General features: G+C 42.2%; 1 protein-coding gene across 24 annotated transcripts in view; it reads right to left on the bottom strand.

The window, feature by feature from the left end:
* Positions 1 to 23083, bottom strand: part of Cntrl (centriolin) — a 72721-nt gene that overhangs the window by 35701 nt on the left and 13937 nt on the right. For 11 of the 24 annotated variants that reach the window (XR_015683099.1, XR_015683102.1, XR_015683101.1 and 8 more), the window contains 9 exon segments: positions 21148 to 21341; positions 18038 to 18157; positions 16697 to 16919; positions 14713 to 14822; positions 13156 to 13350; positions 8521 to 8674; positions 7100 to 7320; positions 4744 to 4920; positions 1951 to 2085 (listed from right to left, as the gene is read on the bottom strand). Coding sequence is in view for 11 of the 24 variants with exons in the window: in XM_087652748.1 (XP_087508874.1) it covers positions 1951 to 2085; positions 4744 to 4920; positions 7100 to 7320; positions 8521 to 8674; positions 13156 to 13350; positions 14713 to 14822; positions 16697 to 16919; positions 18038 to 18157; positions 21148 to 21341 (1529 nt within the window). In the remaining 13 variants the exon portion in view is untranslated. 24 annotated transcript variants of the gene reach the window in all.

Genomic DNA, 23083 nt, shown 5'->3' with positions numbered 1-23083 from the left:
CCTACAGTGTAAAGACAAATGTTTCTATATCCTAAGCAATGAATGCTATTCCCTTGTATGTCCCTAATACTCCCAGTGTTACTCTACTGCAAATCCAGGCAGCACTCTAATTTCAATAGAGGACCTAAAATGGCACATATATTTTTAAGGGCCTATGGCATCTAGAGGTCTCACCTGTAGACTGACCCCCACCCCATTACCCTGAGATAGCCTTCTCTGGACAACAGATCGTCCTCCCCCACTTAACAGGTTTTCAACTTCCAGAAGAAACCATACTTTGTGGTTCTCTCTTGAGAAGAGAGAAGTCCCAGCTCCTGGACAAATAGGCCGTCAGGGTAACAACAACTCCACAGTGCCCCGAGGGAGGTGCCCCATTCTTTACATCTTCTCTTGTGATTTGTATACCATCATGTTTCTGACAAATCACATCAGAGTGTCGACATTTTGTTATAAAGTAAGCTTTGTGTTAAGGAAACTTTTCCTTACACTGAGTGTGCAGGAGACCGCCCCCCACACAGTGGGGGCTCCCTTTCAGACCCCAGACAGCCACAGACCACACCCAAACGCCCATTCTCACTTTACTAAGTGGGGGGAAGAAAACTAAAGTCGCTGCTCTCTGACACAGGCAAAAACAGCAGCAGCTGACCTTGCAGGTATAATTTAAGTAGAGAGAGAGGGGTGGTCTGTGTTAGAATGGGCTACAATTCGGTAGTATATTTTAATTGGGCATGTTAATTAGGTGACCCAAAGGGGGTTTCTAAGGGTTTCTTTCTTTTCTTAATGTATGTAGATATTCTACTTACATGTATGCCTGCGTGTCTGCCTGTGTGTCTGCCTGCATGCCAGAAGAGGGCATCATATCCCAGTATGGATCCTTGTGAGCCACCATGTGGTTGCCAGGAATTGAACTCAGGGCCTCTGGAAGAGCAGCCAGTGCTCCTTATCTCTCTAGTCCCCAAAGGGCCTTTTGATTTCTGGACCTTGGTAGTCGGCCTCAGGAGGAGGAAGGGACCAAACAATGGAACAGGTCTTGGTAGCCAGCTTTAGGAATGCAATCTAATGGTTTTAGCATCCAGAGCCATGTTTGCCAAGTTCACACTGGCCAGTGTCCCTTCAAAATGCATTTAGTATATGCTACAGTGTCATCTTAAGGTTAGGCATCGCAAATGCATTTCAGTAAAAGTTGCACAGTAAGTATTTCTAGGTAAAAATATATTGGTCTTTTCTTTTCTTTTTTGAGACAGGGCATCACTATGTAGCCCTATTGTCCTGGAACTCACAGAGATCCACCTGCTTTTGGCTCTAGAGTGCTGGATTAAAGGCAGGAGCCACTACTCCCAATTCAAATTTTTCTTTAAAATATTTCAAAGAAAAAGGTAAACTAAAATGAGACAATGTTAATAACTGAGTAAATCAGGCAATGGTCCAAAGGGACCATTTTAAATTTTCATAGTAAAAAATAAAAATTATGTATTTTTTTTGACTGTGAGCCTAGCCTTTAATGGCTGAGCCATCTTTCCAGCTCAATAAAAATTAATCATCCAGTAAGATTCCACACACACAGGGATCTGTATGATCCCACACAAAGATGAGAAACTGATTACATTTTTTTTTTTTTTTGGTTCTTTTTTTTCGGAGCTGGGGACTGAACCCAGGGCCTTGCGCTTCCTAGGTACTGATTACATTTTTAATAGCATCTTTACTGAGAATACTATGAGAACTGCTTATAATTTTTAAGAAATCTTAAAAAGAATATAAAGAAAGAAAGAATAAGAAAAGGTCAGGTGTGGTGGCACAGGCCTTTAATCCCAGCACTTGGGAAAGTGTTCCAAAGAAACTGCCCCAGAGGTCATTTCTACCTAGTAACTCGAGCTGCTTAGCACATGTCAGAGCTGGCTGCTAAATGCCAGAGTAAAACCATCTTTGGGTGGTCTGAGCACAGATCTTTACCTGAAGCTGCTTAAGCTGTGCACGGAGCTCGCTGTTCTCCTGTTGCTTCTCTTCTGAGGACTGGGCTTTGCCCAGGGCATCCCTGAGGGACTGTCTTTCCTTCTCCAGCTCTGTTTGAAGCACCGATTTTTCTAGCTATTGTCAGAGGAAGCAATGATATCAACACACAAAACAGTCATAGTTTACATCCCTAAACAGCAAATATATAGTCACACATGCGTTGTGCACCGCTATAGTTCTAAATTTATACTCTCAAACTTGAAAACCCAAGATCATTTTCCCACATGCCCTTCTGACTATCAATACTTAATAAGGAATGCACATCAGAATTAGCTCAGCCTAGATACCCCATTAGAGTCTTTAAGGTAGTCCCCAGCACCCACCTTTAACAGTAAACTGTGGTCCTCAAATACTTGTATCAAAATTTCACATAGCTATTAAAAATGAGGGGGCTAGAGAGATGGTTCAGTGGTGAAGAACACTAGTTGTTCTTCCAGAGGTTCTGGGTTCAATTTCTAGAACCTACATGGTGGCTCACAACCATCTGTAACCCCAGGTCCAGGGGATTAGATACCTGCTGGCTCCTGTGGGTTGCAAAAAATGCATGTGCTACATAGACACACCTGCAGGCAACACTCATACTCATACTTCTGGAAGCTTGGCATGGTGGCACATTGCTGTAATCCCAGCACTTGGGAAATTGAAGCAGGAGGAGTAAGAAGTTGGCCTGGGCTACAAAATGAGACCTGATCTCAAAGAGAAGAAAGAAAGAGAAAGAGAGTTAAAGATAGGGAGGATGCGGAGGAAGGAAGGAAAAGAAGGAAAGGAAGGAAAAAGGGAAGAAGGAAAAAACAACAAAATAAAGCAAAATAGCAGCTGACTAGTCTCCGCCTCAGATCTGACATGTCAGCATATCTACAAACTCTGCATCTAACCAAGAGACCAGATCCGTTCGTTATGCTCTATACTTTCTATGTGGTCTGAAGCCCAATCCTGGTAATTAAGGGTAGAGTACTGCTTTCAATACCAACTGAACGTCAAGGTTCTTAAAACATTTCTGTCAAGACTTACCTAAAATAAAAGTGTTAGGCTAGAAACCCTGTTCACCACCACCACCACCACACACACCCTCCAAAGCCCCAACTTGCACAAGCTGGGAAATACTGTCTGCCCTTCCTCTCCTAGCCCCACCCACACAGAGAACACTCTGGGTTAACTTCTTGTCTCTCTGTTTCTGGCAACCCACTCAAGAGTGCCTCACAGGGAGGTCAGTGTTTGACCCTGTATGGACACAGTCCCAGCTCCTCTTGCTTTAGCCTGGATGTATGACTTCACTGACCTCTACTGTGAGATCAAGAAACCCACCGGAGAGGGCTGCCTCCTAATAAACCTGCCTTTATCTACTTTAGTATGGTCTAATCTGGCCTATATCTGCACCACCAAGGGAGAGAAAAAGCCTTATCATCAAGTACAAAAGACAGCAGTGAGGGCAGACTGAAAAAAAAAAAGACTTTATTCTAAAGAGATGGCATTTAGAAATTTTATTTACTGTTATTAACAAAAAACCATATTTACTTATACTTCATTTTCTCCCAACCTGCTGTTTTTTGTTACTCTGATCCTGCCAAGGGTTTTATAAAACTCAGTGCTCTTGAAAAACACAATACTGACACTTGGCAAGATACTGATCATAACATATCATACTGATACATAACACTAATCACTACAGCACAAACCTATTCTTGGTTCCTTTCCTAATCACACAGATACTCTGAAGCATGTGACTTTATATTTTATTACTTTATTACATTTGCTATTTATTACATTTTATTATTTTATTATGTCTGTGTTTGTTAGCATAGATGTCTGTACCTGCAGAGGCCAGAAGAGGACATCGAATCCCCTAGAACTGGGATTTGATGGTTGTGAGTCACCACGTGGGTGCTGAGATCCAGCCTGGGTCCTCTGGGAGAGAAGTCAGGCAGGCGCTCCTAACTGCTGAGCCATCTCACTCTGATGAAGGACAGGCCACTGTGCCCACCTCCACTCTTCCCATTTGACTGTTACCTTCTTTTTGCACTTTCTTTGTCTTGAGGTATAAAGTTCTTGCAGCACCCTGCCCTCTCTAACCCTTCATCAAGGCTTCCCACCTTCCTTTTCTATACCTTTCACTCCCACTTGACCCCGTGCCCCAATGAGGGGTCCTTTCTAAAGGTGGTTATCCACGACTGGCTCTTTCAGAACTGTTCTCCTCCCCCACCCCCAACCTGTTTAACTTGCTGGACTACCAACTCCTCAGGACAGATCCTCAGAGGCAATGCTTATTGAGTGAGTATTATTTCCTCTAATGTATAAGTATATAACAAACGAGTGGATCTTTCAACCAATCATAAAAGGAAACAGCAAACTACAATCTAAAGTCAACTTAAACAGAGCTATTCCGAGAAGGGAAACCCAGGACGTATCAACTCCTACCTACCAAGCAGCCATGAAACAATCTGGCCACGCTTTACACAGGGCTCCTGTTTGACTTCAGAATGTCAGACTCCCAAAATATGCTCTTTCACATGTTCCATCAATTCACATCCATCATATTAAAAGCATTTAATATTAAGACTATGCCAGGTCCAGTGGTGGCTCATGCCTGTAACCCCAGCACTACAAAGCTGAGGCAGGATGAGTTCCATAAATTCTAGACCAGCCTGGGCTACATTATCTAGTGAGATGCTATCTCAAAGGAGGGATGGACTGCGCGGGCTGCTTAGTTTGTATTTGGCATATGCGCCTACTTACCTGAGTGCGCCTTACGAGGTTTTCTAACTCCTGCTTGAGCTGGCTGGTTTCAGCATCCTTTAGTTTCAGCTGAGTCTCTAGCTCAGTTTCATAGGCGCTGAGATCTCCCTGGGCTTGCTGCAGGGATGCGTTCACCTCATGCTGCTCCTGGAGGGCATTTTCCAGCTCTGCGAGCTCCTGCAAAGGTTCAGCATGTTTAAAAGCAGCATCCTGAGTGCTGCATAAGCATCTGCAAGCCACCGTAACCAACCTGAGCACCAGATGCTGGCCAACTGCTACTGCCCAGCACAGAAAGACTTTATGAACAGGATGGAGGGCCATGCTGGCATATCCAGGTTAAAATCCAAACTCTTCTACTAAATGTCACCTGAAAATTCACCAAGTTACTGACATGTTGCTTTCCAAAATAATTATCTCTGTGACTACAGTCTGAAAGTATATGAGGAACACAGGAGTGGGAAAACATTTACAGAAAAGAGAATACTGAAGTGTAAGTAAGGCCTGTCCTTCCCTGGACTTCACGTTTCCCCTTCACTGTTTCATCAACCGGTTATAACAGCTCTGAATGGGAACTTACAGTCTACAGGTAAACGACTGGAGAACTGTCTCAGAGATCACACAGCACTGTGCAGCTAGAGACAGGAGGTGAGCTATGAACCCAGATCTCTGACTACGAAGCCCACATCTTTCTGATTAAACCAAAATATTATTCCCTTAACAAAAGAACAAGAAAGCATTGGCATTCTAAAGACGGCAGTCACTGGACCAAGGGCTAACAACAATCCAGTGTTAGTCACTAAGAAAGACAAACATGGGGCTGGGGATTTAGCTCAGTGGTAGAGCGCTTACCTAGGAAGCGCAAGGTCCTGGGTTCGGTCCCCAGCTCCGAAAAAAAGAACCAAAAAAAAAAAAAAAAAAAAGCTAGACTTTCACACTGACACACCTTCAGGTGTTCATAACAATTTCTACCTATTAATTTGGGTACGAAAGAATTAGCTCAGATAGACACAAATACTCTGAATAAACACAAAGACCCTGGATAACCTCTACTTAGTTTTTCAAGGACAAGTTAGCACTGCTTTATGAAATGAGATATTGTATATATTCAATAAAGGAGTAACATCCAAAATATAAAGATCCTGCAAGTCATTAACGAAAGAAAGATGATCCGATACAAAAATAAAGGTCAAAGAATTTTATGAATAGGAATCCGCTAGGCTGATGAAATCTGAATCGTAAAGAACAAATGAAGAGGGGCTGGGGATTTAGCTCAGTGGTAGAGCGCTTACCTAGGAATCGCAAGGCCCTGGGTTCGAAAAAAAGCTCCGAAAAAAAGAACAACAAAAAAAAAAGAACAAATGAAGAGTGTGTAACATCTCCAATGTCTGGAGAAAATAAAGCTAAAACAAGACACTATTTTATATGGAGCATAGAGGAATGAATCACACAGCGAAACCATCAGGCAGAAATACAGAAGGAAGAGCAATCCAAAGTTATACCAGCCTAATCCGTACACACATACACACACTTACACTTGCACTTACATGTGCACACTTACACACCTGCACCATGTACATACACTCTCGCGCGTGCACACACACATACACACATACACACACCCGACACACACCACTATAAAAGACATTGTGGGGATACTTGTAACAATCTGAAGGTGGTTAACGGTTAGCTGAACCTAGGAAGAACCCTGAGTTGTCGTAGGTGTAATAATAGCATTCATTGCAGTGACACTGGAGCCTAAGAGCAGACTGATGAAAAGGTGATGTGTGAGATTTTCTGAGCAGAGACAAAAGGAATATGTTTATAGATCCAAGCTAAAATACTTACTAGTCTAAGGAGGTACTTTGCCACTCTTTCAATACTCCTGCAAATGTGAGATCCTTCATAACACAAAGTTGGGAGGAAGACACCTTTTAAAATTCAGCAGATTGACAAACATGAAATTGACAAACTATTATATTTTCTGCTGGTGTGGTGAACTCAGGCAGGAGGGGCAGGAGTTACAAGTTCAATGCCAGCCTGAGATTCATAGTAAGATTTTATCTGAAAAAGATCATTAAAACGACATAGGGAAATCCTCGAAGCATCGAGGATGGGCAACAATGGAAGGTGTAATGTAATCGTGTCTGTCTGCTGTAAAGGATGACAGCTATCAGCAGTAACAGGAAGACGGGCCTCGCCATCCCTGTAACTGTTGCATAAACCAAACCCAGCCATGTGATACGCACCGTCTCAGGCAGGAGCACCTTCACGGGTGCAGTTATTTGGTGCCTGCTGCTAACTGGACTCGGACCTCATTTCCTTCTGAAGCTCAAACAGCAGAAAAAGGAACCATTACCTTCCTCATATTCTCTGCATCCATGGCAACTATTTCCAGTTCGTCCTTCTCCTGCTTGACTTCTGTCAGTCTCTGCAGCAGTGTCTCTTTCTCATCCTGCAGCTTCCTGCACTCATTTTGGGCCTGAGCTGCCTGGCCTTTGATGGTCCCCAGGTACTCTTGCAACCCACTGATGACGCCTTCCAAATCCTTCTTCAGAGCTTCATTTGCTGCTATCTGGCCTACGCACAATGAAAACAGAGGGGTCGGGTGCACTTTAGAGAAGTTTGTCGCTTTTGTGATTGGTTATTAGCCCACAGTGAAAGTCTAAGCTTCTTATTATATATATCTAAGCTTTGAAGATAATTTATATCCTATAACACAGGGATATTGTACAAGTATGCATAAATAAGACAAGCATATTTATGACCAATGTGTACAGAATGCCTGAATAATGCTGTAAAAATCTAATTTCTTTTAAAAGAATAAAAAAGGCACTGTCGGGTGGTGGTGCTACCCAACTTTGATCCCAGCACTTGGGAGGCAGAGTAAAGTGGATCTCTGTGAGCTTGAGGCCAACCTAGGCTACAGAGCAAGTTCTAGGACAGCCAAGGATACACAGAGGAACCATGTCTATAAAAAATAAATAAAGTAAGTAAGTATAATAAAAATGTAAGCTCTTCCTGAATATACAATATAAGACCACTCAATATATAAGACTAACACCAACCTCGGACCGGCAGCATAAATATATACCCCGAAGGGTAAAAAGGTATCATGGCTGGAGAGATTCAGTTCCAGGGTATTCAACGTTCTCTTATGGATTCCATGGGCACGGCATGCATGTGGTATAGACAGACATAAGGCATAGCACCCAAACACATACATTTTTTATTAAGTACTTAAAAAGCGTGTGCTGTCACCTGCTATTTTGCAGGATATTTTATGGAAACTTAAAAAGCCTCTCTCAACAACTAAACAAGTTGAAGACACAGAATGACAACTAGGGAGTGGAACCTTTCCTTATACTGAGCTCAGGCTCTCGGTGCCACACCCGATTTACTGTCCTCTTCCTCTACTCTGAGAATGTATTTAAATCTGCCTCCTTTCTATACACCTTCTATAACTAGACAGTAAGTTTCCTAATATCAATGGGCTCCTGGAAGGATTTTATGCCACAGAAGACAATCAATGACCAAGCTTTTCCTGATCAGACTGACTTCTTGCCTACTGAAACCTGATTCACTGGTCATCAGTGTAACACACCATAATAACACAAAATACTTTAAATTTTATTAAACATTTTAGATATATTCAGCCAAATGTCTCTATCAAACACTAGTAACAAGAGCTGAGCTGGACCCAGTAAGTCTTGTCCGTTCCGTGTGGGCATCTTCTGCTCACGTGGAAGCTATGCTCCCTAAATCACACCGGGTTCTCACCGTCAGTAAGCTGCTGTTCAAGGTCCTTGATCTCTTCAGTCTCTGTAGCAATCCTACAAAGTATCTCGTCCAGGCGGCTTTCCAGTTGTGTGTACTGCTTGTTCATAATGTCGAGCTGCTGCTCTTTACCCCTCTTCTGGGCTTTCATATGGGACTGAATGGCAGGGAAAGAATAATCAGTACAACCCAGATCTTAAAACTCTTGAAAATAATAACCCATAGCAACATTTTAATAACCAGTATTGAAAATAAAATGTGAAGGGCCTGAGTTAGGCCCTTTAGTATTTTCATATAAATATAAATGATTCTTGTTTAACTCTAGGGTGATCTAAGATGAGAAAACAGAGCTGAGCAGAGGGGAAGCCTTTTTTCAAGGACACATTATAGATGTTTCAGTGTTATATGCATAGCACTAAAATATGTTTTTTTTTTAAAAAAAAGGCTTTCAGAACACTGGTTATACTGACAGTATATTTATAGGGAATATCTAAAGGCTTATTCCAAAGTATAAATAAGCAATATATTTGTGTACAAGAACTCTAAGAGATTTTACTTATTGATTTGTAAAATTTACAAAAATTTTAGGTTGGGAGTTTTATAGCTAAAGTCTTTTTAATTGAAAAAAGTATATTTAAATGTACTTCTAAAGGTTTCTTGAGGAGGCTGGGGAAATGGAGACTTCTGATAAATAAACACGTGGGATTCAAGTTTATTTTCCATTTCCTATGCAAACATTTTGTTTTTAGATATAATTATCTGGGAACGGAGAGAGAGTGAGCTCAAAAACCATTTATCTCAGCAAGGATTCGGTGGTAGGGCCCCGGGAGGCGTACCCCTTACACTAGCCACGCTCTGGGGAAACAGTCCTCAGGGGCCCATGCACCGTCTAGTCCCTGCACCCTGACAATTGGGGCATTATGGAGCGTCTGCTAACTGAAAGGAGCATATCCCTCTCAGGTGTGCTGGAGAAAACAGAACCAGGATCCAGTCTAACCTTCCACTCCACAAATGTAAGCCTGAACCTCAGATCAGTCAAATGTCTTGACCAGTCTCCTTGGGCAACAGTTCATTTGGAGACACAAAACTCCCCAGAGAGATGTGCCTTCCTATTCATTCCACCCTTACCCTCAGGACTCCCAAGACTCCAACCTTATCCAAGAGGATCAGAAGAACAGAACAATAACTGAGGGGAAGTCCTTAGGAGAACAGTTAGAGCGGAGCAACAAGTGCTAAGGTTTTCAACTAAGACATGCAGTTTCTACAAGAACGGGCTTAGTTTGAGAGTCCCCTCCTCTCCAACAAACGGAGGGCAAATGAGTGGCCACACCACCTTCAATGCCAGCTTTTATTTACCACTGGTAAATTTGACGGGATGCTCAAATCGCCTTTCTCCACTCCCCAAATATCCATCTTAAATCTTTCCTATGACAGTTACAGTAGGTGAGAGTTTATATCCTAATAGTAATCAAGCACTTTTGTGGTTCAAGAATGAAAAGTAACCCTACTGTACTCAATCAACAGCTTAAAATTCACTGTTAAAAGTACACTGCAACCTCTACATGCAGGGCAAGCATGCGGCTCAAAAGATGCCAATGCTATCATTAAACACGCGGTGCCACAGCAGGATCTGCAGTGTTTCTATGGCGGTGGAGCTCACAATAGGGTTTCTGTAAAAACAGGAACTTACAGATCTGACTCCTCCTCCTTCCAAGCCCTTTCTTTATACACAGAGGAATGACCATACCTTAACTCCGAATCTTTCCTGTTATAACTGAGCCGTGGAGAACAAAAGCAATGTGCAGAAAGCTTCCTAAGTATGTCTTCAAATTCATGTGCACTTCCCTCTCTGACAGCCACATCTTTGCAAGCGCCTCTGTGCCCAAGTAACTTCCCAGCGCCTCAAACCATGTTCCTCGTCAAGCGTGAGTGACAGCGAGCTAGTCCAGTCACCAGCAGTCTCTGTGGGCAGGCCCCGCCCCCAACTTTAAATCAAAACACAGGAAGCTCCCGAGGGCCAATCACGCCCAAAGGCTGAAAGATAAGTAAGCTAATTCCCTCTAGGAAAGCAGGACAAATCTTTATTACGCTTGCCCGGTGATAACTGTTCCTCTAGCTGGGAAGGCTTGGTAACTAAAACGGGATTGATTCTTTTCCTTTTTTCTTTTTTTCGGAGCTGGGGACCGAACCCAGGGCCTTGCGCTCGCTAGGCAAGCGCTCTTCCGCTGAGCTAAATCCCCAACCCCAACGGGATTGATTCTTAAACGCCATTTTCCCTTTTGAAATCTAATAAAATGTTTACGTATTTTTAAAAAATCTGACCAGGCTTGGTTCTGAGCTGAGATTTTATTTTTCACTTTTATTTTTGGATTTTTAAAATCCTTTTGTAAAAGAAAGTTGAGGTACTAGCTTAGGCTAGGGCTCCATCCCTTCCTACGAGTGATGAGGGACAAGTAATTTGGTTTTCCTAAGTCACATTTCCACCTCTCCAAGTGGAAAACTTGAGAACTGGGCTGTGGCGTCAGACTAGAGCCTGGTCTGTGTGCCTGACTCCTACCTGAGCACCTGAGCAAATGGATTCTAACAACCCTTAAGGCTACCCAGAGAAACTATGTCTTGAGGCATGTCCCTCAAAAACAAAAACAAACACACAAAACCCAGGGAGGTGGTGGTGCACACCTTTAATCCCCACACTGGAGAGGCAGAGGCAGAGGCAGAGGCAGAGGCAGATGAACCTCTCTGAGTTCCAGGACAAGGCAAGGCTACACAAAGAAACCTTGTCTCAAAATACCAAACCGAACTGAACCAAACCAAACCAAACCAAACCAAACCAAACCAAACCAAACCAAATCAAACCAAACCAAACCAAATCAAACCAAACCAACAACAACAAAACAAGATGTTGTTTTAGCCCTTTCTTCTATGTGATACTGCACAGAAATACAGTGAAAATTAAACTCCCCTCACGCCTAGAACATCATGGTCACTTGCTGAATGAACAAACACTTCAGGCTTTCACCCGACTCAGGACCACCAGGCTGCTTCGGTCTTGCTTGCCGGAGGATGTAGTTTTCTATTGTTACTGCAACCCTTTCATAGATGAAAGGTAATATATACACATGATACAGGAAGATACTGCTGACTGTGATACATCACGCTATTTAGAAAATCTCTGATTTTTGACATCTGACAAAAATTCTTGAAAATGATCAATCAAGACTTTTGGGGCTGGGGAGAAGGGCACGTAAGCATGAGAAGTTGAATTTGGATATCCAGGCCTCCTGTAAAGCAGGCACAGAACAAGACCATGTAACCCAGTGGGGGCTTAGGAGGAGGGGAGAGAAGCCAATCTCTGAAGCTCTTTGGCTGGCCAACCTAGCTGCATTAATTAGCTCTAGACTCAGTAAGAGAGCCTGTCTCAAAAATAAGTGAATGAACGAATGAATTCATTAATATACAAACAGAAAGCAAATGAGGGTGCAAATGGACACTGACCTCTGCCCTCCACATACACACAATGCTGTGTGCACACACAAATGCACACTACATATGCATGCACACACAAATAAAACAACACCTTCAGTATGACTACTAAGGCTTAGGTTTCTTTGTAGAAAATATTTCATACTTATGACAATTAGTTTATCCTTGTCATAATTCCATGGCTTCTACAGATACATACATACATGTGTACATACATATATACATATACATATGTACATACACACATACATACATATGTATATATACATATAATATACATATATACATACACACATACATATGTATATACATATGTATATGCATATATATGTACATACATACATACAAACAAAACTGATATGCTTAAAGTGAAATCTGACAAGAAATTAAAGCATTTCTAGTGCACTGTCCTTATCACATTAAATTCTGATTTCTGTTACTTCAGAGATCTTAATTTTTTTAATTATAACTTTACAATTCCGCCTGCAACAATAAAATATGAAGGAAATAGTTTTATCTTATAAAAGAACAGTGGCTAAAATATACGTCATTAGTAAAATTTCCTAGGGTGTTTTTGACAGAAAGAGACAAGAGTCTGACCCTATCATTCAGCCATCTTGATTTCACAACACAGGAGGACAAACTCCAGAGAAATGTTTTATTTTTAAGGACAAAATAAATAGAAACAGCAAACAACGTTTGTGTATTATCTGCATGAAAACTTAGAGATACAGAAGTCCTCTGACCCTGACCCAGCTTCAGCACTTCCTGTCTTTAAGGAGGAAATTTATAGAACACCTTGAAGAAAATTTCTCTTGCTCTCGAATACAACAAAATTCAACCATTGCCCCCAAACAGTGTGCCATGCAGCCTTCATTTACTGAAAACTGATTCGTTCACGACTAGGTGGTTTCGTTGTAGACATAAATGTTTGGTATGAATATTCATATCACATTAGATCTACTTCTAATTATATGTATACATGTACAAATAATGTATGAATATACATACATATTATCTTACTTAAATTCGTATTGCAAATGAAGCCTTTCAGGAAGGACCCTGCCATTAAAAGTGGTGAGGCATTCACCATCTATACCCAGATACAAAGTCACAGTAGTCTCTGTGGAGAACGTCAGGGCCCACCTCACTCACCTGCTTTGGGTCTTTGGAGTCCAGGAGGTCTGTGGCCAGCTGCGCACTGTTGATCTCCTCATGCTTTTCAGCAATTTCTTTTCTTTGCTTTTCCAACTGAGCTTCTAGATCCAGAGCTTCCTGGCGTAACTTGTTTAGGTGTCGTAGTCTACCACTCAACTGCTTGAGAAGAAGGTCTTTCTCTGCTTCTGAAATCTAATTCTCCCAGCCCCCAGCACATAATTAACAAAGGAAGGCAACAACAATTTATGAAGCTTGCAACCCTAACTTCAAAATTACTGTTATGGAAAACTTTTAAAATAAGAGATGTGGGAACTGGCTAACATTGTGGTTTGAATGAAAATTGTTTCCACATGCTCATAAATTTGAATATAGCAACTTCCAGGTCATCCTGGGTTACATGAGACCCTGTGTCAAAAAAAAATCCAAGGGGTTGGGGATTTAGCTCAGTAGTAGAGCGCTTGCCTAGGAAGCGCAAGGCCCTGGGTTCGGTTCCCAGCTCCGAAAAAAAGAACCAAAAAAAAAAAAATCCAAAATACATAAAAAAAAATTAACCTATGCAATTACAACATGGATTTGAACTACTTACTTCTCCATGAAATACTCTGGTAATTGCTGAAAGTAATTCCTGTCACCCCGCCCCCGCTCCCACCCCACCCCCACCCCCACCACTAGTTGGTGTTTGACAATGTCCATGCCACAGCAAAGGTGTTCTTTAGTTCTTAACCTAAGTCCCAGGTAAAGAGTCTTAGAAGAAGTCTAAGGAAGCAACACAGTACAGGAGACCAAACACATCTTTTTCTGTAATTTTTTTTAAGATTTGTTTATTTCATGTATGTGAGTACACTGTAGCTGTCTTCAGACACACCAGAAGAGGGCATCAGATCCCATTACAGATGGTTGTGAGCCACCATGTGGTTGCTGGGAATTGAACTCAGGACCTCTGGAAGAGCAGTCAGTGCTTTTAACCACTGAGCCCTCTCCCCAAGCCCTTTGTGTAACTTTTTAAAATTTATTTTTCTTCTTTCAATTATGTTGTACCTGAATGTGAATCTGTGCATGTGAAAGTGGATGCCTGTGGAGGCAGGAAGTGTTGGACGCCTCTGGAGCTGGGGTTCCAGGCAGTTGTAATTGTTAGCTGCCTAATGTGGGCGTTAAAAGCCAACCTCTGGTCCCCTAGAAGAGCAGTAATTGCTCTCATCTACTAACCCACCTCTCAGCACCTTTTGTCAATTTTAAGTAATATATTATTTGTTTGTTTGTTCTGGGGTTTTTTGACACAGGGTTTCTGATGACAATGTCTCTTTGTGTAGTCCTGGCTGTCCTGGAGCTCTTTCTGTAGACCAGGCTGGCCTCAAACTCACAGAGATCCTCCTCCCTTTTCCTCCTGAGTTCTGGGATTAAAGATGTGTCACAACTACTGCAGTTTCACAGGCAGGAAGCAACCCCACAGTAACCGTGACTTGTTCCGCATGATCCAGCCCCACAGTAACCGTGACTTGTTCCGCATGATCCAGCCCCACAGTAACCGTGACTTGTCCCGCAGGAGCCACATACCTTTTTTTGTCGTATAGCTTCTTCCAGTTGTTTAAATTCTTGAGTAGCCCGTAATACTTTCTGTTCTGCTGCTTCTATTTCATGGTGTAGTTCTGACAGTCGAGTTTGTGCTGCAAATTTAAAAACAATTTTCACATACACACATGTTGACTTCAAAAATTTTTAGTACACGTTCTTTCTTTGCAGTGAACGCCAGCCAGTTAAGGTGCTCCGCTGCAGAACATGGACGTCTTTCTTAGGTCGGCTTCCATCTCTATTTACCTTTGCCTACAAAAGTCCAATTAATCCTAACACCAGAGGGACTCGCTTGATCTCTCTTACCACTCTGAACTGTTTTAAGATGACAGGACTATATTGTGAAGTGGTTACTTCACATGTTACTGTCATAATTCATTCCCCAAGGCTACTGACAATGGTTCCGCTGCCTGTGATAGAGGCTAATGCTTTGTGATGGAGTGTAGAATTAACAAGCTCACTATTTGGAGCTGGGAATGGTGCTACACACCTTTAATCCTAGCAGGCAGAGGCCCAGGGCAGACAGGGGCAAAGGGGCAGAGGTAGGCAGATCCGGTGAGTTCGAGGCCAGCCTATTAAGTTCCAGGACAGTCAGGGTCACAGAGAGACCCAGTTTCAGGAACAACAACAACAAACAAAACAAAACAAACACCCCTGACTCTCACCAAAAAACAAGCAAGCAAACAAACAAGCCCAAAACCCAAATCTGAAACAAATGTGGCCTCCTATTGGGGGGCTAGAGCTGGCTTGTAGAGTGCTTGTTTCCCAGCATGTAGAAAGGAAAAGGAAGGAAAGGAAAGACAGAAACGGGAAGTAACAGAGAAATCAAGACGGACGACACTCCTGTCTGGAGGGGCCCCGAATCAGCTAACGTCTACTTTAGATTTCACCTTGCCTTTTCCCTGCTTGCACTTCATCCTCTCAGCCGAGCCTTGTACAGCCAGCCTCTACGCACAGCCCATTTTCTTCTGCTTCCCCTGCCAAAACTTTCCATAAAATACGTGTCAAAAAAAAAAAAAAAGTCTCCACCTCAGCCTCCTCTGTTAAGCAAGGATGTGCTAATAATCTGCTTAGCAGGGGCCTACAGTGGGCCAAGGGTACTAAAGTGCACAAGCTCAGTCAGGGTTCCCTTTCGTCTCCATCCACACAGCCAGTGAGTAAGTGGATTCGCAGCTAACACAGCAGAGTACCTTTAGTGTCTCCTGGCTGACCTTCTTGGTGTATGTGGTTTGCCAGGGGTGGTAAGGTCCCTTGAATTAGATGGTGTGAGTGTGCGTGTGTGCACACGTGCATGTGTGTACAGTACGATTGAGGAAATAGATGTGAAGGGCAGGCATGTCAAGCAGAGTCTGAGGCCAGCCTATTGGAAGGTTCTGGTCCTTTCACATAATAATGAGAATGGTTCTTTACTCCTTCTGTGGTTACTGACTATGCTTCTCAGTGAGTAGTTTCAGTGCATGCTGGTAGGATGAGATTTACACTCTTATTAGACAGATTCCCTGAACACACTGTGTCAATTACTGTCAGAAACGCAACTGTCAACCACACGCAAGAGGAATCATTAAAAAGCAGGCTCACGGGGCTGGGGATTTAGCTCAGTGGTAGAGCGCTTACCTAGGAAGCGCAAGGCCCTGGGTTCGGTCCCCAGCTCCGAAAAAAAGAACCAAAAAAAAAAAAAAGCAGGCTCATTAGTCACTAGTTAGGCTTCACTTTCATGTAAAATAACAACCTTTAATGTTTAATTAAAACTTGTAAAATATATCAACCCGCACATCCAGCTAGTGTGTGTGTGTGTGTGTGTGTGTGTGTGTGTGTGTGTGTGTGTGTGTGTGAGTCTGTATGTGTGCATGCAGTACCTTTTGCAGTGCTGGACCCTGGAACGAGAGCCTTTATGTGCTTGGCAAATGCTCCACCCTGGAGCCACACCCCTGTCTCGTCCTTTTCTAAGGACTTAGGAGTAACTGTTTACCTGCAACTATTTGTTTTCCTGTGTCTTCCAACTGCACATCAGGTGGTGCTTGGGCTCTTGGTGCGTGCTCATGTCTGAGCTGTCCTCCGTCTGGCACCATCTTCCTGACCTGAACTGCCTGGGCGTCGCTGACAATGTAAGTCTCGGTGGCAAACATATTTCTCTTGTATCTGGATTTGCCAATGTAAGGGCTTTCATCTGGGGATTTGTCCATTTCAGCATACTACAAGCAAGCATATTGATAAGATTTATGGATTAAGAAGCAACTTCCAGTCAAATGACATTATTTGCAAACCTAACACATTAGTAGCAAATCTAGCACAGAATACTTCTATCAATCTTACATGTCCAGAAGCTAAAAGACACGTTATTCTTTATCTTCCTTTTCATACAGTGAGAAGGAATTAGAATTAAAAATGGTCTTATGAGGGCTATTCCCTCTATTAGCGAGTAGATCATCTTTACATCAGAAGCCTGGGGGAATCACGTTGCTTCCCGAATGATGTAAGATCTCTATGTCATCAAGTTTAGAAACTAAACCGTGCATGCACTGTTGGACTCCTGGCCTTGGCCACCGGGCAGCTCCTTGTTTCTATGGTGGTGTTACTAATAGCAGCTGACTGTAACTGATGCTGATGCGAGAGCAGTGAGCACGCTAGAGCTCTCTCAGAGGTGCTTCTGCCGAAAGCCTGCATCCCACTGATCTGCACCTAGAGAGGGTGACAGACGCTAAGATGACGGCTTTGGACTATAGATGTGGCTGCAGGCAGCGATCTCCTTGGAGCTTTTATCTCTTTAGAACACCATTTTCATTCCAAGAGCCACATAACTCACACATACAACCACAGTACAGAATACTTTGATGATATCCTTACATCAAGAAACTGGAGTAGACTGGAGATGGCTCTGCAGGCAGAGGTACCTGTGGCCAAGACTGATGACCTGAGTTAAATCTTTGGGAACTACACAGTGGAAGCAAAGAAGTGACTTCCGAAAATTGTCTAACCTCTGTCTACATGCATACATGCATCCCCTCCCCTACACATCTGAACATATACATACATATCACATACATATACATATATAAAGATTAACCTTTGATGTTCCTGTCACTTGTCTTCTTCCTGCCTCCCCCAATCCTAGCTTTAATTTTGGATTACTAAAAAATATAAGCTTACTTCTGATGGATAATAATATAAATATAAAAATATAAACTCACCTCTGATGGATAATAAAATAAATATAAAAATATAAACTCACCTCTGATGGATAATAATATAAATATAAAAATATAAACTCGCCTTTGATGGGCAATTATATAAATATAAAATATAAACTCACCTCTGACGGATAATAATTTAGTGGCTCAAACTTGGCATCAATTTTGTAAAAGGCCAGTTCCTGCTCCAGCTCATACTGCTTCTGACATGCCCGCGTCAGTTCCACTGTTTTCTGTTTTAGCTATTGGCCAATGTGAGATGGATAAGCATCAGTGCATTAGTGTAATCCTACAATGATATGGGCAGTTCTCACACAACTACAGCAAACAGCACAACACTGAGAGCATCTTATCTCAATCCCATATTGCAGAAAATGAAACACAGAATTATCATTTCAGAAGAGGTCACATAAAAGGCCTTTGATGTGCCATTTCAGGACACAATGAATCATAAAGAACAATTCAGGTTGTTTCACATGAACATGAAAACAAATGCCAGCCACCTGCAGTGCTTTGTGTCCTGATCCTAGTCACTAACACAAATGTATTAAACCCAGTCTCTGCTTCAGTTCATGGAGGGACGTTTTACTGAGGACTAGAAAGATTGACTTTAGCTGATGAATCTGAGCTGTGAGTGTTCGGTATGGGTGGGAGGGGTGCAGGGGACCTTACTATGTTTGCCCAGAATTTGTTATGCAGCCCAAGCAGCCAGAGCATGTGATCTTCCCGTCTAAGCCTCTTGAGCACTGGAAGTATAGACATGTGCCTCAGTGCTGGGCCAAATAGCAGTACTCTTTGTAGCAGAAGTAAGAAGTGTAAATGAGCTCAATCAGATGCAAATATGTGATATTAGTAACGTTTAACACTCCAGTGACTTTAATTACCTCTTTTTGGTACTCTTGGAGATTTTGGCACTAGGAGGAAAATGTAAGAATTATCTAATCTAATTTCTGCATTTGCAAATGCACAAGTTTCAGTCTCAAGTTTGATGAACTACCTTGCCACAGGTGGCCTGACTACCAAACAGATCCTTTGAGTTCATCCAAAAGGTCCACTAAGTGACTTTTTTACCTTTTCTTTCCTTTTCTTTTTTGTCTTTCTTTCTTTTTTTTTTTTTTGACAATCTGAGGATTCCTTTCAGACAGAAAAGCATGCAGAAATATTTCATCAAAATGCAAGTTGAAAAGAAACAAGCATACAGGGACATTTTACAAGGCCAGGAAACCAAACTCGTGCAGAGGTTAGCGTGCAGTCCCCTCCTGAGAATCCATCAAATGGAGTAACACTGAGCTGCGCTCTCCCACCAGCTCAAGTAACCTGGGTTCAAGGCTAGCACTCTGTGCTGTCCCACACTGCCATCCATGTCCTCTTGCTATTTAACACACTGACGGGTTCAGTCAGTGTTCAAGAGGACCTGAGTCTCAGAGACAATTCCCATCAATGCATCATTACGTTTAGGGTTTTTCCCCCAAAGCAAAAGGACAATGGGGCTAAACAAAGGCGAGCACGCCTGGGCTATTTTCTACAATAACCTTTGCTTTCAAAGTATGTTTGTGTTCTCCATAGCTCTGGACTTGGTGGTGATGAGCCTTCAGCAAATGTCTGCTGGTGGAAGTGCACACACGAAGCAGACAGCAGTCGAGGCTGTGGCTAGCTGTGCACCAGCTATGAATAATCAAGAGATGACTGCAGTTAACATATTACAACCGCAACAATGATACTAATTTCCTCTCACATTCAAACTTACTGTCCCGTATACAAAGTCATTTATAACACATCACACACACACAAACACATTCCCAAAGAGGCAAGCCGGTTTCAAAACGTAAAGTGTAAACGAGCACACTAATACAGGCTTCATGCAACACCACAGAACACAGTGTGCGGTGCAGTCCTGGAGGAGCTACCTTAAAGAGGAATAAAGACTCAGCAGGAAATGACCTGCAGGAAACCAAGATGTGGGCTAAGAGAAGAAAGAAGCAAACAGACATGTCACCTGGAGGGCACTGGAGAGCTAGGCTCTGATGCCACTGGGTCTCTCTATTGAGGACCCACTGCTGAAGGAAGCAGTCGTCAGTACTGGTGTCAATCTGCCTCTAACACACGGCTTCACTGAGCAGAAACACCACCTGGCATTCCTAGCTTGCTTCACCCAAAGCTATTTTCACACTCAGAGCCTCAAGTCCTCACAGTCGTGAGGGTGGCAGGACAGGTAAACATTTCCATTTAAAAAGCAAGAACAGTGAAAGGTAAAAGTTAAGTAGCTTGCAAAAAACCCCCAAAAAACAAATGAGCAAACGAAAAACCGAAAAAGGACAAAGAACAAGTTGGGTTAGTATTTGTTGATGGTGAGGATAGCCCTCAAAAGACTTAATTCCACACACTTTTCTTTTATTAAAAAAAAACCTAGTTTAATGCACAATCACTTAATAAAACTGCAAATCACTGAAGATGATGTTATCATCAGATTTTCTGCAAGAGACAAAGGAAAATGTAAACTCTCAAAATAAGACCTAGAATTCTCTTTTTAAATATAGAATAGTAATTTGGAATAACAAAAAAGAGAGAAAAATAATGAAATGGGTAATTTAAAAAAGAAAAATAAATGATCAATGAATACATATATAACATTCACTTCTCTAGTAATTATAAAAATATAAGAATAAAACTGTAACAAGATTCCATTTTCTCCCCTGTAAGTTCACAATAATAAACCCAGTGTGACCCTTTTACTCAGTGCTGTGGAAAGCATAAATTGGTAATAAGCTTTCTGAAGTGGACAGTGGCATTTATCAAAATGCATTGCATATATCTGTGTGTGTACATGCGCACGCATTGACACTTACTTTTACACATTACTGCTACCATTTCTATTGAAAAGAAGTCCCATGACACAGGGTGTGTTATGTTTAAACTTTGAGTAACTCTGCTAGGCTCTAAACTTTTGATAATGTACAGTCTTATCTGTGATGCTATTTGAAACATGTCCTAAGCAGTGTGACCAGCTGCTCCCAGTGCCTGGCATCATGCGTCCCTCGTGCCAGGCACCATTGTTCCCATGTTATCCTTTGGGCAGCAAATCACAGTCAACTACAGCTCACGACGCCCTTGTCCATGATCCTGTCAACCCCATCTTCCCAATGCTACAGTCAGGACACTGTGCTTCTAAATGCAAGAGCAGAGATTTCTCAACCTAACAGAATACAGCCAAACCAACGCCCAACAGACTCACCAGCTCCTTTTTTGTGTTGAGGTCACTTTCTAGCTCCTCACAGCTCTGTTTTTGTAACATGGCTTCTTCTTTCAATGACTTGTTTAGTTTATCCTGATGTTTTATTTCCTCAAGAAACTTTGTTTGTTTGTTCTTAAGCTCTTCTGTTTCCACTGTCTTCTTTTCCAGGTCTTTTTCCAGCCTTTCTATCTCCTCTGTCAATAAAAATGAAGTAGCTCATTGGTCATTATACTCCTGTCTTGGAAAACGTCGAACATGCTCCAAACACTGGCAAAACAAGTCTAAGAACTGTGTAACACAACTGACTTTCAAACTCAGCAGCCACGGTGTTTTGGGAAAAGGATGGCCACTTTGAATTTGAATCTGACCTGTACTAAGAGTTAAGGTATGGTAATTGGAGGGGATTTTTAACTATAGATATTATCTGTGTGTATATGTGTTTGCATGTGTGAGTACACACACACACACATGCGTGCGCACACACACACATGCGCGCACACACACACACATACACGCGCACACACACACACACACACACACACACACACACACACACACACAAGCATAGAAGCCACAGTGTGTGTGCACGGAAGTCATGACAACTTTGTGGGACCGTCTCTCTTCTCTCTCTTCTACCTTTTTGTAGATGTTCCAGGATGGGACATGACTGATGAGGTTTATACATAAAGCAGTCTTCCTCACTGAGCTATCTCACTGGTGTGAAACTGCCACTTTTAAAGGTCAAAAGTAGATTAACCCTGATTACAAATTCAATTTCAAACTCAGATCGAACAGAGGCTGATTTCCCAGCACTAAAATGGGCACTTCATATCCTCCTTTCTCTTGGAACCTCCCATCCTCCATCCAGTCTTTCTCAGCAGACAGCGTCATGTTTCATTAAGGGAGAGCCCTAATTCTCCTACGACGAAGACAACAGAAGTACTGACACACACATATTATTTTTCCTTTTTTGACAAGGAAGTATTCCTCCTACCAAAAGATGATCAATGACACCCATCCCCACCCTCTCTCTCAAAATCTAATCCTTTTGGACCTCATTTTTATGAACTAAAGGAATGAAGGCATGATTTGTCTCTCCTGATCTCAGGAGTGCTGTTTCATTACTAAAAACTTTGAGGTTAATTAAACCTCATTGCATCTCTTTACGTTTCCTTGAAGCTATGGGTGAGTATTTAATCTTAGATCTTTCTTTACCTTTAATCCTTAAGAATTACAATTACTAAGTATTGGAAGAGTGAAGCCGCTGCAGGAATTTCAAATCTTCGATCGAATATCTCCTCCCCAATCCTTAATCTGCTAAACTACCATCAGTTCCTATCCCTCTCCAATTGCTCCAGGCAATAACACCAATCCAAAGCAAATTTTTTGAGACAGGGTTTCTCTGTTATACTGGACTGTCCTGGTCTCGAACTCAGAGACCCACCTCCCACTGCCTCCCAAGTACGGGATTAAGGTATGCACCACCACTGCCTCCCACCACTGCCAAGCCTGAAGCAACTCCACAGCCATGTCCCTGTTGATCTTGCTTACTCTTCTGTCAGTCCACTCAGCAGGGTGAGCACCTGCTGTCTTGAAATCGTTTCTGGACATGAGAAACTGTTTCCTGTACTCTGATCTTACTAGCTTGCCATTTACTGTTTTCTTGGCTCATCATTCTTCCTCTTCTTACACCTTGCACACACACACACACACACACACACACACACACACACACACACAATCACTTTGGTACATAGTATATGGTCAACAGATACTTGCTTGATTAACCAATTTATGGTGCCATTTCCATGTACATTTTAGTAGGATTATAAGGTTTATAATTTATCCTTCTTTAAAATGTCTGATGTGGTAATATGTCCCTTTTAAAACTGAGTATTTGTTCCTTTGCTTACTGGCTGTGAACAGAAGCACACTG

This window comes from Rattus norvegicus, chromosome 3 (assembly GCF_021556685.1).
Source record: "Rattus norvegicus strain SHRSP/BbbUtx chromosome 3, alternate assembly SHRSP_T2T, whole genome shotgun sequence".
Classification (NCBI taxonomy): domain Eukaryota; kingdom Metazoa; phylum Chordata; class Mammalia; order Rodentia; family Muridae; genus Rattus; species Rattus norvegicus.
This window is presented reverse-complemented; position numbering and strand designations above follow the sequence as displayed.